Below are 16,555 nucleotides of genomic sequence, written 5' to 3' on the forward strand. Positions count from 1 at the left end.
TTTGGAAAATCTGGGTTCTCCCCTTGTGTTTAAAGTGCCCATTATCCAGTAGCTCTGGTGGATCCGTGGAGGGCAGAACTCTTTTGGAAATCTGACCATCTAAGTGGGAGCTGAGCAGTTTTGAAAATCCAGCCCAACGCTGCTTTTGGCTGTATTCTTCTAAGGATACCCAAAGTGTCCACTACAACGGCATCACTTACTGGGAGCAGGGACAGGCCCTACCTTGTCCTGTGTCAAGGACGAACAAAGTTAGCACAGCCGCTTTCTGATGCCCTAAAAAAACCCAAGAAGAATGTCTTCATTCCCCATCCAGAGTGTGACAGCGACATGAAACAAATTGCTGGGAAGTGGAAAATGTGGCTCGCACATTTATCCTTCCATTACAACATTCATTTTGTCCTCTCTGTGTCATCATTTCGAGCAGTTGGCACGCTACCTCCCTACAAAGACGCATGCTTGTGCAGTTACTCCCGTTCCTGTGGTCTTCCCTGTTTCAGACACTTCAGCATGTCTGAGCATGAAATCTGATCCATTAACCTTTGCTGTGCCAATTTTACCGATACAATAGATTAACATATTCACTGCTGCTCACTGCTTTAATAGGCACTGAACCACTCAGTCACTCTCATATTTCACCATCTCCTGGCTGTGTAATCACACATATGCATACATTGAGGCCTCTGCTTATATAGTGGAAGAGTCTAGCCATGAGCTAATCCCAGTTTTGGAATCTGGATGTTGTGCAGATAATTTTCTAGTGTCATGCAGCTCTCACCCTGGAAGGAGTTCACTCTTTCAGGATGAGCACTCAGTTGTGGTTTCTATTTAACTTTGTGGACAGTGCCTAACCTGAGTCTGTGTTACCTTGAGATGAGTGAGTCTCAAATGATTTGAAGGCTCCTTATCCGAAAACTCTTATTATTAATTATTAATCATTATTATTATTGCAATAGCACCTTGAAACCATAGTCAAGGGCCCCATTATGGTAGGTGCCATGGAAACATGGAGTAAATAATAAAAAGACCACCTTTCTGGCCCCACGGAGCCCTCATGGGTTGGAATCCAGGCCCTAAGTCAACAAGAGTTTTGCCATTTGCTTCAGTAGGGCAGGATTTCACCCCCTGGTGCGTAATGAAAATATACACAAATGCCTTTGGAGTAGAAAACCCACAAGATCAGATCAGCAGGCGTGAGGGAAGCTGGAGGAAGGACAGGGTATCTGCCTCCTGGAAAGAAAATTGATAAATGTGGGTGTCCATCATAAAAAATGTTGTTGGTTCCTTTCGGATCCTGTTCCCCAATTCGTAGTGAAGATTGTCTCCTCTTTCCACCCCTCTGGCCCCAGGACTGATCCTTTGCTAGGGCATGCAGAGGTGCCGTGACAGTCAGCTGTGAAGTGGACGGGTAACAAGAAGATCCTGTCTGCGTTAAGTAGGGTGTCTTGCCATGTAGGAGCAGCACCACCCAGGGTATTTCATGAGGCTCTGGGAAGAGCTCCTCACCTTGCTCTGCTCTCAGGCAGCACAAAAAGCAGCACACAGTTAACAGGAAGGCGATGCATGTGCAGAACTCTTGTGTGATGGGGAAAGAGCACATAATTGTGGGTGGATGGCAGGGAGGTGCTGGGAGCAGGTTAGTAGCACAAATGAGAAGGGTTGGGAGAACCAAGGCAGAGTGGACTGGAGGAGAGAACAAGCCTGGCCTGGGAGAAGGAGACGGAGGACCCAGCTAGGGACGATCAGAGATGGGGAAATGGGCAGAAGGTGGTGAGAAGAAGATATGGAGAGTGTGGAGACCAACGGGGATGAGAAAGGGGCAGGCAGGGCAGGGATGATGTGTGTGAGACAGAACAGCAAGGGCAAGGGAAGCAGAAAAGGGAAAAAGGAAGAATGAAGAGAAAACAGGGAAAGAGGAGGAGACAGAATCAAACAAGCTTCACAGCCAGGCAAGAGGTGAGTTCCCTCTAGAACAGGCCTGCACAACTCGTAAAGCGGCGAGGGCCACATTACTCCAAAGAAAACAGCTGAGGGCCGAACCCTCCCGGCCCCGTGGAAACAACCCGCCCCCCAAGGCACCACCGGGCCTCCTGCCCCAGCAACGCCCAGCCCTGCAGAAACAAATCCTCCTTCCCCAGCACCCCAAATTAGCTGTGGGCCAACAAGGAAGGTTGGGGGTAGGGAGGTGATACTTTATTTTAAATCAACCAGGGGCTTCCAGCTGAAGAGGTGGCTGGGAGTCCTCAGGGGCAAATTAAAGAGCCCGGGGCTCCGGCGGGTGGGGGAACCCAGAGCTGTGTGGGGCTGCGGCAGGGATTTAAAGGGCCCAAAGCTCCTGCCACTGACGGGAGCTCCAGCCCTTTAAATCCTGGCCCCCCGCCTGGCTGCTGGAGCCCTGGCTGTGATTTAAAGGACTCTGGGCTGCCTGTGGCTGGGATTCAAAGGGCTCTGGGCTGCCTGAAGCTGCGGGGAGCCCTGAGCCCTTTAAATCCCAGCTGCAGCCAGGATTGAAAGGGCTCTGGGCTGCCCGCAGAGCGTGTGCGGGGGATTTAGAATCCCTCTGCGGGCCGTATGTTGTGCAGGCCTGCTCTAGAAGAACTTATACAAGTTTCAGAGCTGGAGAAGCACCGGGGGGCTCAGCCACCTCAGCTAAAGAAAGCTGGACATGGCGTGGGAAGACAAAGGAGACACACATGAGGGAGGGGATGTGGAGAGATCTCCCTTCTCTTGGCATGGAGAGATTCCTTGAATGCATCCCTTTATCCAAACCCAACTTCTGTGCTTGGCTTGGCTTGGCTTTCCTTCCCCACCCCCATTCCCTCACCCACTGCATTTGGAGAAGCTGCCTCACCTCTGCCTGCCTACAACTCCCTGGCAGGCTTCAGGCGCTCAGCCTCCTTTTGGCTGCCAGCCATGCTGGGTAGTTGTGTAACGTGACTATTGCTGGCTCTGGCTCCAGGGGAATGTGTTCACTTTATTTTCTGAGCTGTGGTTAAATAATTGGTGTTTTCTTGGTGGCTAACTGCTCTGGATTCTGTGGTTACACACCATGGTCGGACTTACTTGGAGTGATCTAGTTACTATTATTAGCTTGTTTCTTCCCTCCTTTCCTTTTCTCACCACTGGAATCATTTCGGCGTGTCTCCCACAAGGACGTTACGTTTGTTGCTTTGGGTTGGTTCACCACCTAGCTGCGAAACTGGGATGCCTTCTCCTCGGTTCGGTATGTTTCGGGGAGGACACAAAGCACAGGGCCTGCTCCTGTTCTGCCCAATCAGTGGGCCACACGTCCTCCTCCAAAAGGATGTCTGTGTTAAGTAGGATGTCTTGCCATGTAGGAGCAGCACCGCCCAGGGTATCTCATGAGGCTCTGGGGAAGAGCTCCTCACCTTGCTCTGCTATCAGGCTGCAAAATCACCTTATGCGCGATACTGTTGGTATCCGGACTCCAGCCAATCTGGCTTAGTGTAGAGAACAGAGCTGTGGAGTCCTATCCCCAGACACTGCATCACTCCACTGTCCTGACTCTAAGATGAGCGATTTTGGGACCGTGCTCTAGAATCCCGTCGTACTTTTCTATACAAGGGATGGCACACGCCTGTCCTCACTAGCCAGGGAGAAGATATCAGGACCTTGCCAGCAACAATTCTTTTGAACGCCTCACAAGTGCTAAGCAGATTCATGTTTTGGCCAGAACTGGACAAAATGTGGTGAACAGATCTTTAAAAAAAAAAAAAAAAAAAAGCGCCCCAACCTTTCCAGCTCCAGCATCAGCTCCTTCATAGCACAAGCCTCATTGAAGAACATTATGCAGACACCTCTGCTTCCACTGACAGCTCCTTTAAAGCCTGCAGAGTAATCTCAGGCCTTTTTCTAATACCATTTCAAAGCACCAGTAGACCGTGCGCGCTGTATTTGGCTCATGGGGACAGAGAGGATGACGCTTATCATCAGACATTTCCTGTCTTGCTATTTCTAAATGGTTTCCACTGGGCCTGATTTTGACCCCATTCTGATGTGGGCCCGATGTGAAGGGCATTGAGCTCTGTTGCCCAAATCTTGACCCCGATGCCAGGGCTGAGAAGCCGGGTGGATGTGCAGCCATGAAGGAAGAATTCTTCTCCCAGGCCAGCTGTGCTACCCAACCCCAGTGCCTGGAATATCCTCCGCAGCTCCTTTGCACTCTCTTCTGCAGGGATGGAGAAGGATCCATATAATAATGGATCCTTGGCCTCTGCCCATCACCCTGCCTGGCCACGCCTTCCCATCACCTGTGCTGCAACTCATGCCCAGGTGATTTGGCCCCTCACACTCAGGCTCCCCCATCACATGGCAAAACCACATCAGTAATTCTGCCTGGCAAGTCTCCACACCTGTGAAGGAATAGGGCTGGGATTCACCTTCAGAGCTTTTCTCAAAGTATTCCTGTTTCTAGTCCTGACTGCATCTTTCATGTGCCAGTGTTACTGTACGGTGAGTTTGTTATAGATCCCCACTGTGCCTGATCCACAGAGGATATGAGTCTGTTATTGCCTCCACCAGAGAACCTGGCTCTGAGGTGACAACCACCATCTTGGCTGACAAAACTGGTGTTGGACCTGGGATCTTCAGAGCTAAAAGCCATGAGCTACTGAACCCCCTAGCTAGGCCTGTAACAGACTCCTATCCTATGTAGAAGGGGCACGGCCCAGGGGGACCTGTAACACACACTCCCTAGTGGATTACACAAGCCCTACTAGTGTAAACATCCCCACATTGCAAATTCTTCTTTGCACATCAGCAAAATCTGCAATCTTATTGCTCCAACAGTCACGGAAAGTGAACGCACAATGGGCATTAGCCTGGACGAAGGGAATTCAGTTCAAGCAAATATTTATCCGCCATTTTTGCACTTTAAGTACATCTCTAATTTCTCTGTCATTCAGTATGCGGAAGGTGTTTTTACAAGGCCTCAAAACTAGTTCAGGGCAGATTTAACTTTCAGGCCAAGATTCAGGTCAATTCTTGGGCAAGTTAAACACTTTGGTCACAGGGTTAAGACATTCTGACGTGTCACAATTGTCCTTCTGCCTTGCATTACGGCAAATGGGTTTAGTTAGTTACAACACAGGAAAGTGAACTGGAAGTGACTGAGGAAATAGGCTCCTACTCCCTGAATAATATTGCTGAAGTTACATGTTTGCTGACAAGTCATGTTTGCTGATCAAGGAGATCTTCCTTCTAGATGTCATTAAGCAATTCCCAAGGGTGTCTTTTAGCTCCTTCATGCAATGGGTTGCTGCTGCCTCTTTCGTGAGTTGACATAGTAGGAATGATTTTTCCTTTAAAAATTCACTCACATATTTTGTCCCACATGGGATGGGAACTGTCTAGCAAGGACTGTAACACATGTCAAAAGAGGTCTTGCCAACTTTCCATTCAGCTGCATGAGACTTTACAAAACTGTTGCTGGAAATACAGTTATTCCATTAAAAGCCAAAGTCCCATACTGCACTCTGGCCTCACTAGGGAATATCCAATTGTCCAAGATTTGGAAGTAGCATGGGTATTTTCTTAAAAGTGACAGAATGTTTCATAATTCCAAGTAAAATTAGATTTTACTACAGGTGGCTTGGTTATGGTTTGTTTGAACTTAAAGAGCATTTTTTCATATACTAGAGTTCTCAGCTACTCTTTTATCAAAAAATATATCACTTGCTAAATGCAGGCAATAAATAGTTTTGCTTGATGATATCTGTGATTTCAGATTTTAACAAACTATTGCACACATTTGACAAGGTGGCAGAAAATTGATTGTACTTAAGAAAATACTGCTGAAGATTTCTGTGTGAAACCAGTGGAATTGGAGGTACCTAGAAGAGGTACTTATACTCCCCAGAGAACTTGTTACTGCTGTACGCTTCGCATGTCTATTATTAATTTATGACATACTTGTGTCACTAGACCTGCTAGGGGACAAAAACTGCTGCTTACAGGATTTACAGTTCTGTTCCTGCTACAGGGCATAAATCATTCTATATGCCAAAATTCCCCCTCTGTAAGAAACATATAAGAAAGTGGGCTACCCTGCTCTACCAGCTGTGATTACTGTTGCCAGAACAGGCCCAAAATGTGTCATTCAAAAATTTTCATGAAATAAACTAAAAATAAAACCTGCTCCATTTAAACATCAATTGTTTCTCCTTCTTTGTCCACCTAAAGCACCAACTGAAGTCAATGGTGAAACCCTGACCCCACTGATGTCTATGAGAGTCTTGCCACTGATTTCAAGGTCGCCGGGATTTTGCCCACTGGCCCATTCTGCTCCTACTGAACCCAAAGTGAGATTTGCTGTTAATTTCAATTGGACCTGGATTGAGTCCCAGAACAGACCTGCTATTGATTTGTTATTTTGAAATGGGAGAAAAGATGGTCACACAGCCTCTTTGCTGCATGAAGAAAATTAAATTGAAAATGTTACCAAAGGAACAAACTTGACACACGTTGCCAGATATTATAAACTGGGTTGGCAGAAAGACCCACACAATTCCCAGAATTGCTCTAGCTTGGGAAGATGCAGCATTCCTGGGGATTTTCAGTGCACAGCTACTTGTGTGTAAAACTGTTCCCCGCAGTTTGGAATGTGTTGTCATTTTCAGGTGTTTCTGTAATGTGCCCATAAGGTTGCAGAGCAAGAACCGTTTAGGGCTGCCATAGCTGTCAGCTGAGATAGACATCTCACTCCCTGCTCAACTACATGTTAGGCATTAGTGTAATCTAAATAAATAATAAGGTTATGTCAATGACCTGGGGTGAATGATTTCCCCCTCCGACTATGTGCTTTCAGTCATTTGCAATAAACCAGACATGGAGTTTTAGCTTCGATAGAGAACAGTGAAATCTGAGCTCCTCATCAGACGAGGAGGAAGAAGACCCCTGGATTAATTTAACAGCTAACTGTGCTTGCTGTGCCAATAAGTACATGACCTGCCAAATGTCACTATACTGTTTACATTCTTAGCTTCCCCTTTCTGTAAAAATTTTGCAATTATGGAGAGCGTGAGTCTGCAGATGTAAAAATCCCTGCAGAGTCATCTTCAAATACAGGGCCCATACTGCTTCCTATCAAATCATGCTGATGGTGCAGACTGATTGTGCGAATACTGCCGTCGAGTGTTAGAATAAGTGAACTAGTTTCATAGAGGGAGCGTTAGAGGCCTAATAAAAAGCTATGCCACTGAATGGAGCAGCAATGGGCACTAAGATCCCAGGAACTAGCCAGGGCTGCCCAGAGGATTCAGGGGGCCTGGGATCTTCGGCCACATGAAGCCCCCACCACTGAATTGCCACCGAAGACCCAGCACTTCGGCGGCGGGTCACGAGGTGGAAGGACCCCCGCCGTGGGTCTTCGGGGCACTTCAGCAGTGGGTCCCGGGGTGGAGGGAGCCCCCCGCCGCGGGTCTTCGGGGCACTTCGGCGGCGGGTCCCGGAGTGGAAGGACCCCCCGCCGGCGAAGACCGGGAGTGGAAGAAGCTCCTGGGCCCGGCCCCGAAAGAGTTTTCTGGGCCCCCCGGAGCGAGTGAGGGACCCCGCTCCAGGGGCCCCGAAAAACTCTCGTGGGGGCCTCTGTGGGGCCTGGGGCAAATTGCCCCTCTTGCCCCCTCCGGCGGCCCTGTGCCCCCCCCAGGGCGATTCACTGGCTAGGCCAGGGGTGGCCGAACTGTCTGACCCTTCGAGCCACATGTGACAAACTTCAGAAGTTCCAGAGCCGGTGGCACCTGCCGGGGCTCAGCTCAGCGCTTCAGTCTTGGGGCCCGTCCTGCCCTGGTGAAGGCCCCAAACCCCCTCCCCACTGGGCACAAGCCAGAGGTGATGGGGGCACACGGGGGTCACATGCGCCCCCAGACTTTCGCCCGGGTTTGCTGGCCCTGCTCGGTCACATGGTGCCACCAGGCTCCCTCCCGTCAGGGCAGCTGCTGGAAGCGGCAAGCCGGGAGCTGCGGCCTTGGAAGAGGCAACAGGAACAGCTGGGAGCTGCAGGGAGCCGCTGCCTTTGCTGCTGCCGCTCCGCGTGGAGCTAAAGCGGCGCCCGGTCCCCGCAGCTTCCCGCTGCTCGCCACTGGCAGCGAACGCTTGGGAGCGGCGGGGAGCGGCCCTGTTGGTGCCACTAGGCCTGAGTAAACCAAAGTTGTGACTTTGGGCCTATGTGACCCAAAGTATCTTTATGTAAAGTGCTTTTGTTAGCCTTACTAAACTTTTGTAACCTTTTGTGTTATGTGCTAATTACTGGCAGTGGCAAGGTTGCTTGATACTAGATGTAGCCAATACTAAATAAGATAGGCGGAAAGCAGGTGCTGTAATTAAAGTTATATGCATGAGAATGTAGCCCCCACGGTGGGAAAGTACAGATAACTGATCGCAGAAAAGTTGCTAACGAGCTAAGGTGGTTTTTTGCCAAGTATGACTTAACTGCTTCATGTGATTGCTATTGCAAAGTGTATTTGCTGCATGGGAATGAAAGGTGGGGGGAGAGGAGGAGTGTGGGGGTGATGGGAATGCGTAGCTGAAGTTCTGTATAAAGAGAGGAAAACCGCTTGTATCGGGGTGCAGGATTTGAGAATGCTTTTCTCCCTGGCACCTATTTGGGCTTAAATAAACCTGGTTTTGCTTCTCCACCCTGGTGTGATAATTAGTGCGACGCACACCGGGCAACGAACCCTGCTGTTGCTCCGCCTTGGGCTCTTTGAGCCGGCAACAGTTTTGGCGTCCCTGGGTGGGCTCGAGGCAAAATTGTGCCTTGCCCGGACTCCTCCAATGGCCGGTGGACGATGGTCAGAGCCGACGCCTAGCGCGCACCGGTGCCTTTACCGGGGGCCTCGGCAGGGACGCGTCAGGCTGACCTTGGAGGACACAACGGTGCAACGCGCTCAGATAGTGGAGAAGCAGCTGCGGGCGACGGTGAGGAACCGGTCCTGTGGACAAGGTAGGAACAGTCCAGTGCTGTTAACCTTTTGTTTGCCTGTTAAGACCTGGGGACGCCCAGTGTCTTCCCATAGGTATGGGGCAGGAACAGAGTACAGGCAGGGTATGGTGTACACCCTTAGAATGCATTCTGATGAATTGGAGAGTGTTTGAATCAGATCCATTGACTAAAAGTAAACCGAAAAGGTTCTGTACAGTAGACTGGCCTCAGTATCAGCTAGAGAGCCAGGAAAGGTGGCCACCGGAAGGATCACTTAATTACAACACGATCCTTCAATTACTCCTGTTTTGTCAGCGAACAGGTAGCTTCTGAAGCTGTTTGTATGTAGAGCTCTTGTAAAAATCCCTCAGCATATGCCCCAGAGCCACACTGGGAGGAAGACTGTCCGTGGGGACGTCTGTCTCTCTTGGGCTCATGCCATTTGAATTTATTGACTGTGCAGCAAGATAAAATGCATCGTGGTAATAGGAAATAATGGTCTTGGTGTATGTGTGTGTGTGTGTGTATACCAGTGTGAGTGTCTCTCCTGTGTAAGTGCCCTGTAGGGAAAGATCCATAGTTTATGTGCTGCTAGCGGGGACAGGGCACCCTCTGTGTGTGTGTAAGTGGAAAATGGGGGAGGGACAGTCTAAATATTCCACCTCACCCCCTAAGGGTACCCCAGCATGTTACATGTACGTACATTATGGTCTTAAAACCTGCAGGTATTTAGAGAATTGGAATCTTTACACGCATGAAAATCTATCTAAACAATGCCCATTAGAAGGTATCTTCAATCTAGATAAGATCATATATCTCAGAGGAGCTTTTAATCACCAAAGAAAAGCCTCTGACACAGTGTGAGCAATTTGTCTAGGAACGGGTTAATTTGAAATTCAGCTTGACTTGGTGAAACTGGAGAAGCCACGGGCTGGAATCTGAACTGGACTCTCTAAAAGAGACACTGCAGGAGATTCCAGGGTGTAAAAAAAAAAAAGGATCGGGCCCAGGCAGCCAGGCAACAGACAGAGAGCTTGGAGAACAGGTTGGAAACTTTTAGGGTGTAGTGAAAACAAAAACAGAGTAAGTAAGTATATGCATGTGGGTTCAAATACTCAGAAGAATATTTGGAATGGTGATCTGAGTTGGTAAGTGGTTGTTGAAAGGACAAGCAAGTAATTTAAGGCACAGTGAAAAGTTAACTCTATAGTTGCTGGAGGGAACAGCAGTTGAATTTTGTAAATGTACTAAAGTAAAAAGTTTTTGGTGTCTTTGAAATGTTTGTAAATAAATTCAGGCAAAGAAATTATTAGATTGCAATCATTTGGCTATGAACAATTTTGTTAAATTAGCTGAAGAATGTATCCACTGCTATGTAATTAAAATTGTATTAGGCTCTAAGAGCACTGTGAGTGATGATGTTTTCTTTCAGTGTTTACAAGCAGGAGTTACAAGTAAAAAGTGAGCCAGCAAGCATCTGTATTAATGCAAATTATCTAACTAATAAGATAGGAGCCACTAAAACAGGGGCTGCCTATAAAACACATACAAGACAATATGGGGTAATTCCCTTGTTTTGCCTAAAATCAACAAGAGTATTTGTATATTTTTAGTAATGATTGCCTGCCCAGAAGGGGTAGACTTCTGTTTTGTCTTTCAGATAATCAGAGAACACTGATGCCGGCTGAACAGCATTCAACGTACCATGATTTGCTGGCACAGTAAAAATTGTGTTTTGTGTTCTATGTTCTGTCTCGTGGTGTCTGTCTTGTGGCCAAAATTGATGTGTTTAATATTTTATGGGATGGTCTGATTTAAAATCAAGTGGCAGTGTTAAATTGAAATGCAGATACTTGTTTTGTTTTATTTAAAATACAAAGTGTTTGAATATATCAGAAAAATGTGATATACTAAAGTCTAATACATTTTCTTAAGTAAGAGAAAGAAACTTTATTAGCCAAATCTTTTAATTTAAAGTGGTTATTAAAATTTGCATACTAACAGTCTTTGAAAGCAAGGACATGGAAAGTTAACCCACTCCCCATATTGTACATGGGATCCTTCTGGCTACCTCAGACTTCTAGCCAGAGGGCTGGGGATGGTGGAAAGCTATTGGACTAGAGGTTGTATTGAGTGAACTCATCAAAGTGGGTGTGCTTGTCCTGGCCTGTTGTTCTAAAGCTCTGTAATAAGGTTATTTTAGTGAAAGGGTATATGTGGCATACATTAAATAAAACTAATGTACTGTGTATGTGTTTATTGTTAACAAAAGGTGTATAAATAAAAAGTAAAAGTTTCCTTTGTAGGTTAAAAGAAGCCAAAAAGGGGGGGCTTAAATATACCCAAGAAGATGTAAAATCTGCAAAGACATTAATGCAATGTGTTAGGTTTTTTTTCTCACAGGTAAAGAAGAAACAACCCGAAGATCCTAGCAGTCCTACCACTCCTAGGAACCAGAAGACTGGGTCTACATAAAGATCCATCAACGAAAGACTGCCTTGGCTCCACGCTGGAAAGGCCCTTTCCAAGTCCTCCTGTCTACCAACACTGCTGTGAAGTGCCAAAGACTGACTGCTTGGACTCAGGATTCTCACTGCAAAAAGACCCCTCCACATCAGAAGAATTTTCCTATTGATGATTAGCCTATTCTTTCTTCTAGTTCTACTGTGCTTCTGGACAGCTTCTGGACAACCTCTCCCTTGTCCACTGACAGACCAACTGTGCCTTTAGACTTTTCTAGAGAAAGCAAAGCTATTACAGGGTGATATGTGCTGGAAACCTCTCCCCTGTAGGATGCTAAACCACAATTGTTTTGAGAAAGAAGAAGAAACACTCACTCCACTGACATTGCCAAAGTCCAGGAATTCCTGACTAAAAGGACATTGAGAACTGACCCTGGTGAAGAAACAAAGAATTGTACACTGGCAGGAAGAAATTTATGGGACCCATGATTGGGAATGTGGTATTAATTGACTTTTGGGGTTTAATCTACAGGCTGTGCCCTGTGTTTTGGATAAATCCTTCAGTATGTAATGACATTGCCCTTATCCAGTTTTCAAATCACTTCTACATACCCAGATTGCTCACAAGGGGCTGCCATTAGATTAGCACAACAAAGAGCCTGGGTTATTTCCTCTGGAAAAAGAGGAAATTGGGCAGATCCCTGTGGGCTGGGGCTAACAGTGTAACAGCCATTTGGAATATTCTTAAAGGCCAAAAACATGATAAGAAATTGGGCCGACCAGAAAGGGCCACTAGCCTTATTTCTGAAGTTCAGCTAACCCAAGTATAGGCTGAAGTTGGTGAGTTACATGTCATTTCCACCCTTAGTTCTATAACCCAGAAGTTACTGACAGAGATGGTATTGAATATCACTGAGGCTGGGAAGGTATTGCAGTGGGATCTAGTATGTTTAGAAATTCAGGATTTCCTGAATGACCAGCTGATGGCCATTCAGAGTGATCTTGAGCACCAGATTTGACCCACTGCCCTTACAGACACATCAGGAGTACCATCTGATCTGTGGTCATGGAGACATACTTGGACACTTTCTGAATGGAAGTGTGGACATTCACAGTGCTCCTTCCAAGCATATGGACCGGTTAGGGTGGGTGTGGCTTCTACATACCGAATCCTGCTGGATCCATGGGGAGGATGCATATGGGACTGAATTATTCACCGAGACATCTGGGAAATTAAACCACTTGGTATACCTACCTGATTTATAGTCAGTGCCCCAATCCCTTAGTTGTTAAATGAACATTCCACTCTTTTGTCCATGCATTCATTCTTGGGTTGGGGTGACTAAGCTCAAAAGAGCAGTTGTACATATATCTGTAAAGCTTCATTGGTTTTTTTTGTTTTTAAAGTTTGAGAAAACTCGCCAAAAGTTTGTTGAGTATTCTCAAAGGGGGGAATTGTTGGTGCCACTAGGCCTGAGTAAACCAAAGTTGTGACTTTGGGCCTATGTGACCCAAAGTATCTTTATGTAAAGTGCTTTTGTTAGCCTTACTAAACTTTTGTAACCTTTTGTGTTATGTGCTAATTACTGGCAGTGGCAAGGTTGCTTGATACTAGATGTAGCCAATACTAAATAAGATAGGCGGAAAGCAGGTGCTGTAATTAAAGTTATATGCATGAGAATGTAGCCCCCACGGTGGGAAAGTACAGATAACTGATCACAGAAAAGTTGCTAACGAGCTAAGGTGGTTTTTTGCCAAGTATGACTTAACTGCTTCATGTGATTGCTATTGCAAAGTGTATTTGCTGCATGGGAATGAAAGGTGGGGGGAGAGGAGGAGTGTGGGGGTGATGGGAATGCGTAGCTGAAGTTCTGTATAAAGAGAGGAAAACCGCTTGTATCGGGGTGCAGGATTTGAGAATGCTTTTCTCCCTGGCACCTATTTGGGCTTAAATAAACCTGGTTTTGCTTCTCCACCCTGGTGTGATAATTAGTGCGACGCACACCGGGCAACGAACCCTGCTGTTGCTCCGCCTTGGGCTCTTTGAGCCGGCAACAGCCCCGAGCCCGGGTAAGGCGGCAGCGGAGCCCGGGGGGCAGGACTCCTGCTGCCGGGATGGGGACAAACCTGTCAATTGCCCCGGCCCCCAGCGGGCCCCGGTTCTCGCTGCCAGCAGCCCCTGGCCCACCCCACGGCAGGGAACGATCCCCGAGCCCAGCCCTTGGCGTGGGGCTGGGGCAGGCGGGTCCCAGCTGAAGCGGGTTTCTCCGGCCGCTCCGCCCCCTCTGCCCCGGGGATTTCCCGGCCGGGTCCCGCGGGGATAAAAGCGGCCGCGGGGCGCTGCGGTGGCTCAGAGCTGAGCCGAGCCCAGATCCCAGCACCAGCCTCCGCCGCCAGCCCGGACCATGAGCTGCCCCGAGAGCTTCACCCCCGGCAGCGCCCTGCTGCTGCTGCTGCTAGCGGCCTGCGCCGCGCTGTGCCGGGGTGAGGGGCTCGCTGCGCCGGGGGCCCCGGGACCGGGCTGGGGGAGTCTCGCTTCCCACTGGGGCTTGGAAGGACGGATCGGACCCAGGTGTCCAAGAGCCGCGGGGGTGGAGGGGACCCAGGGGTCCGAGAGCCCGCCGGATGCGGGGAGTCCCCCGGCCGGGGGCATGGACCGGACCTAGGGTGTGTCCCGGGCCGCCCCCCTGCAGAGGATCTGGCCGCCGGCAGGAGCTGAGTCTTTCTCCCCCTCCCCGGGCAGGTGCCCCCATGGCCGGCGAGCTGCGGTGCTGGTGCCTGCAGACCGAGGCCGCGGTGATCCACCCCAAGCGCGTCGCCCACGTGGAGCTGATCCCCGAGGGGCCCCACTGCGGGGTGCAAGAAGTCATGTAAGTGTCGGGGCCCTGCTGCCCCCCCCAGCCTGCACCGCCCCGCCAGCCCCGCGCTCACCCCGTTCTCCCCTCTGCCTCCCCGCAGAGCCACCACGAAGCACGGCAAGAAAGTCAGTCTGGATCCCACCGCGCGCTGGGTCCAGCTGATCGTCACCAAGATCCTGAACAGGTACCTGCCTGGGGGTGTCGCTCTCCCTGTTGTGCCAGCGGCCGGTGTCTCGCAGGTGCAGCTCTAGTGCCGTTGTGCCGTGTCAGGGGAGCGTGGGCAGCAGACTCGGTCGGAAGCAAGTGTCCGTGTTGCAGGGACAAGGGGCGAGATGGGCCACTGAGTCTTAACCAGTTTCAGAGTAGCAGCCCTGTTAGTCTGTATCCCCAAAAAGAACAGGAGTGCGCGGCACCTTAGAGACTAACAAATGTATTTCTCCTGTGTGCCTGTTCCATGCTGTGCATCCGAAGAAGTGAGCTGTAGCCCAGGAAAGCTCATGCTGAAATAAATGTGTTAGTCTCTAAGGTGCCACAAGGACTCCTGTTCTTTTTGAGTCTTAACCAGTGGATACTGCTCATTACAAACCGCAGCCCGAGCTGGGCCCATCAGTCCAGCTCCATTGTAGGGGGAGAAACCAAGCCCAGGGGTCATGTAGGAAAACGAGTTTAAAGAAGTGTCTGTGCTCTTCGCCATGACCCCGGGCTGCTACCTGGGGCTGGCGGGGTCCCTGGCACTAAACGCCATTGATGAGCTGGATCAGCACTGCCCCTGTTCCCCGGGACACACACAGCTCCCAGGGGGGCAGCAGGAGGCGAGTGCACAGGGAATGCAGGCGGGGAGTCTGTGGAGGGGAAAGGCACGAGCAGAAATGAGTCCAGGTGAGGTCTTTCCGGATGTCACTTCTAACCTGTGTTCTGTTGTGACTGTTGCAGTAAATCTACCAAGCTGTGAGGGGAGCAGAGGAAATGAACAAGCCACTATAACAGAAACTACCTGTTTGTACACTGGGAAACCAGTGTGAGAGAGCATGGGAACCTGAGGCTGGACAGCTCGCCATGCTGAACTCTTCTTTTGAGGGTCTGAGAGACCAGCCTGCTCCATTCAACTGCAACCTGTTCCACTGAGTTATTGCAACCTGTGCTTATTTGTGTATTTATTAATACATCTCTGTAGAGCTCTGCGACAGCTAGGTATTGTGTCAAGCCCTTTAGATCTTCCTGATCACCTGAAGGGATAATGCTGCAGCAGTGGCTCAAGAAATGGCTGCTTGTTAATCTAGTGCACATTCCCAATAGCCCATCCCCTCAGCTCCTCTGAGCAGCTCGAGATGGACGGTACGGTGAAGCTGTGCCTTTCACACTGTGGCTGTGCAGGATGCCTGCTGGCTTGTGAATAACCAGAGCTTCAGATTCTGGAGCTGCCAAGCATTTAACCTCTGAGCCCACAAATACGGAGGATTCCAAAGTGAAATCCAATTAGAAGAAGCACAGTAACTTGCTACAGTCCTGAAATGTGCTGCCAAGGCACATGTCCCTGGGACACACAGTCATTTGCTTGGTTGGGTGAAACAGCTGCTAGTCTGTTTTCCTTTAATAGAAAAGCAATCTTTATGAGAATGTGGCTTCCAGTCACTAGCTGAAGTTTCTGCAAACTTTTTAGGGTTGTTTTGATGTGTTAACTTATTTCTATGCAATTTAAATATTTGGTATTTATGCTGAAGGTTTAAGAACAGTAAGGTTCTGAAGACCCTTGGACATTTTATGTCTGCATTGTATGACATACTGTCATGTTCTGTGTAGAAGTGGTATTACAAATTGTACTGTACTAAAATGCAGTAATTGTGAGACTGGCGGGAGTTATACATGAAATAAATATTTTCTGATTAAAAGTGGTTGAGTCGTCAATCAGTGAAGTGTTCATGTCCATGTATCTGTCCCAGTGGGACCCTGGGAAAAGTGTGGTATGGGTGGGAATTGGTATAGGATACACCCCTGCCTTCAAGCTTCATCCCTTTCCCTATTTTATTTAATGTTTGTCTGCATTTAACAGACTCTTGGGTCCAGAGTTGCAATATTTAAACTCCTCATCTGCAGACCTCATTGTGAAGGGAAATTCAGCCTCAGAAAGTGGTTTGTGGCTATGAAAGCTGCAAGGACTTGCACATTTGCTTAACTTGCTATGAGACTACTCCTGCTTAAAGCACTCTGCAAGATCAGGCACACAATGATTCTTTGCTGTTATAGGAAACAAGACAGCTCCAAGGAAAAAGAGCATAGAAGACACTTGCTTTATATAG

The 16,555-nt window shown here is 48.6% G+C and overlaps 1 protein-coding gene across 4 annotated transcripts in view; it reads left to right on the forward strand.

The window, feature by feature from the left end:
* LOC120406410 (growth-regulated alpha protein-like) overlaps window positions 1–15,777 on the forward strand; it is a 145,371-nt gene extending 129,594 nt beyond the window's left edge. Inside the window, exons 1-4 of one of the 4 annotated variants that reach the window (XM_039541257.1) lie at window positions 13,768–13,884; window positions 14,144–14,270; window positions 14,359–14,442; window positions 15,192–15,776. In XM_039541257.1, coding sequence (XP_039397191.1) covers window positions 13,806–13,884; window positions 14,144–14,270; window positions 14,359–14,442; window positions 15,192–15,210 — 309 coding nt within the window. In that variant the 5' untranslated portion in view covers window positions 13,768–13,805 and the 3' untranslated portion in view covers window positions 15,211–15,776. Of the gene's footprint in view, window positions 1–13,767; window positions 13,885–14,143; window positions 14,271–14,358; window positions 14,443–15,191 lie in introns of those variants that run through there. The other 3 variants (XM_039541259.1, XM_039541254.1, XM_039541256.1) reach the window with 3 other exon arrangements.
* Window positions 15,778–16,555: the final 778 nt, after the last annotated feature.

The sequence above is a fragment of the Mauremys reevesii genome, linkage group 5, assembly GCF_016161935.1.
Source record: "Mauremys reevesii isolate NIE-2019 linkage group 5, ASM1616193v1, whole genome shotgun sequence".
NCBI lineage: Eukaryota > Metazoa > Chordata > Testudines > Geoemydidae > Mauremys > Mauremys reevesii.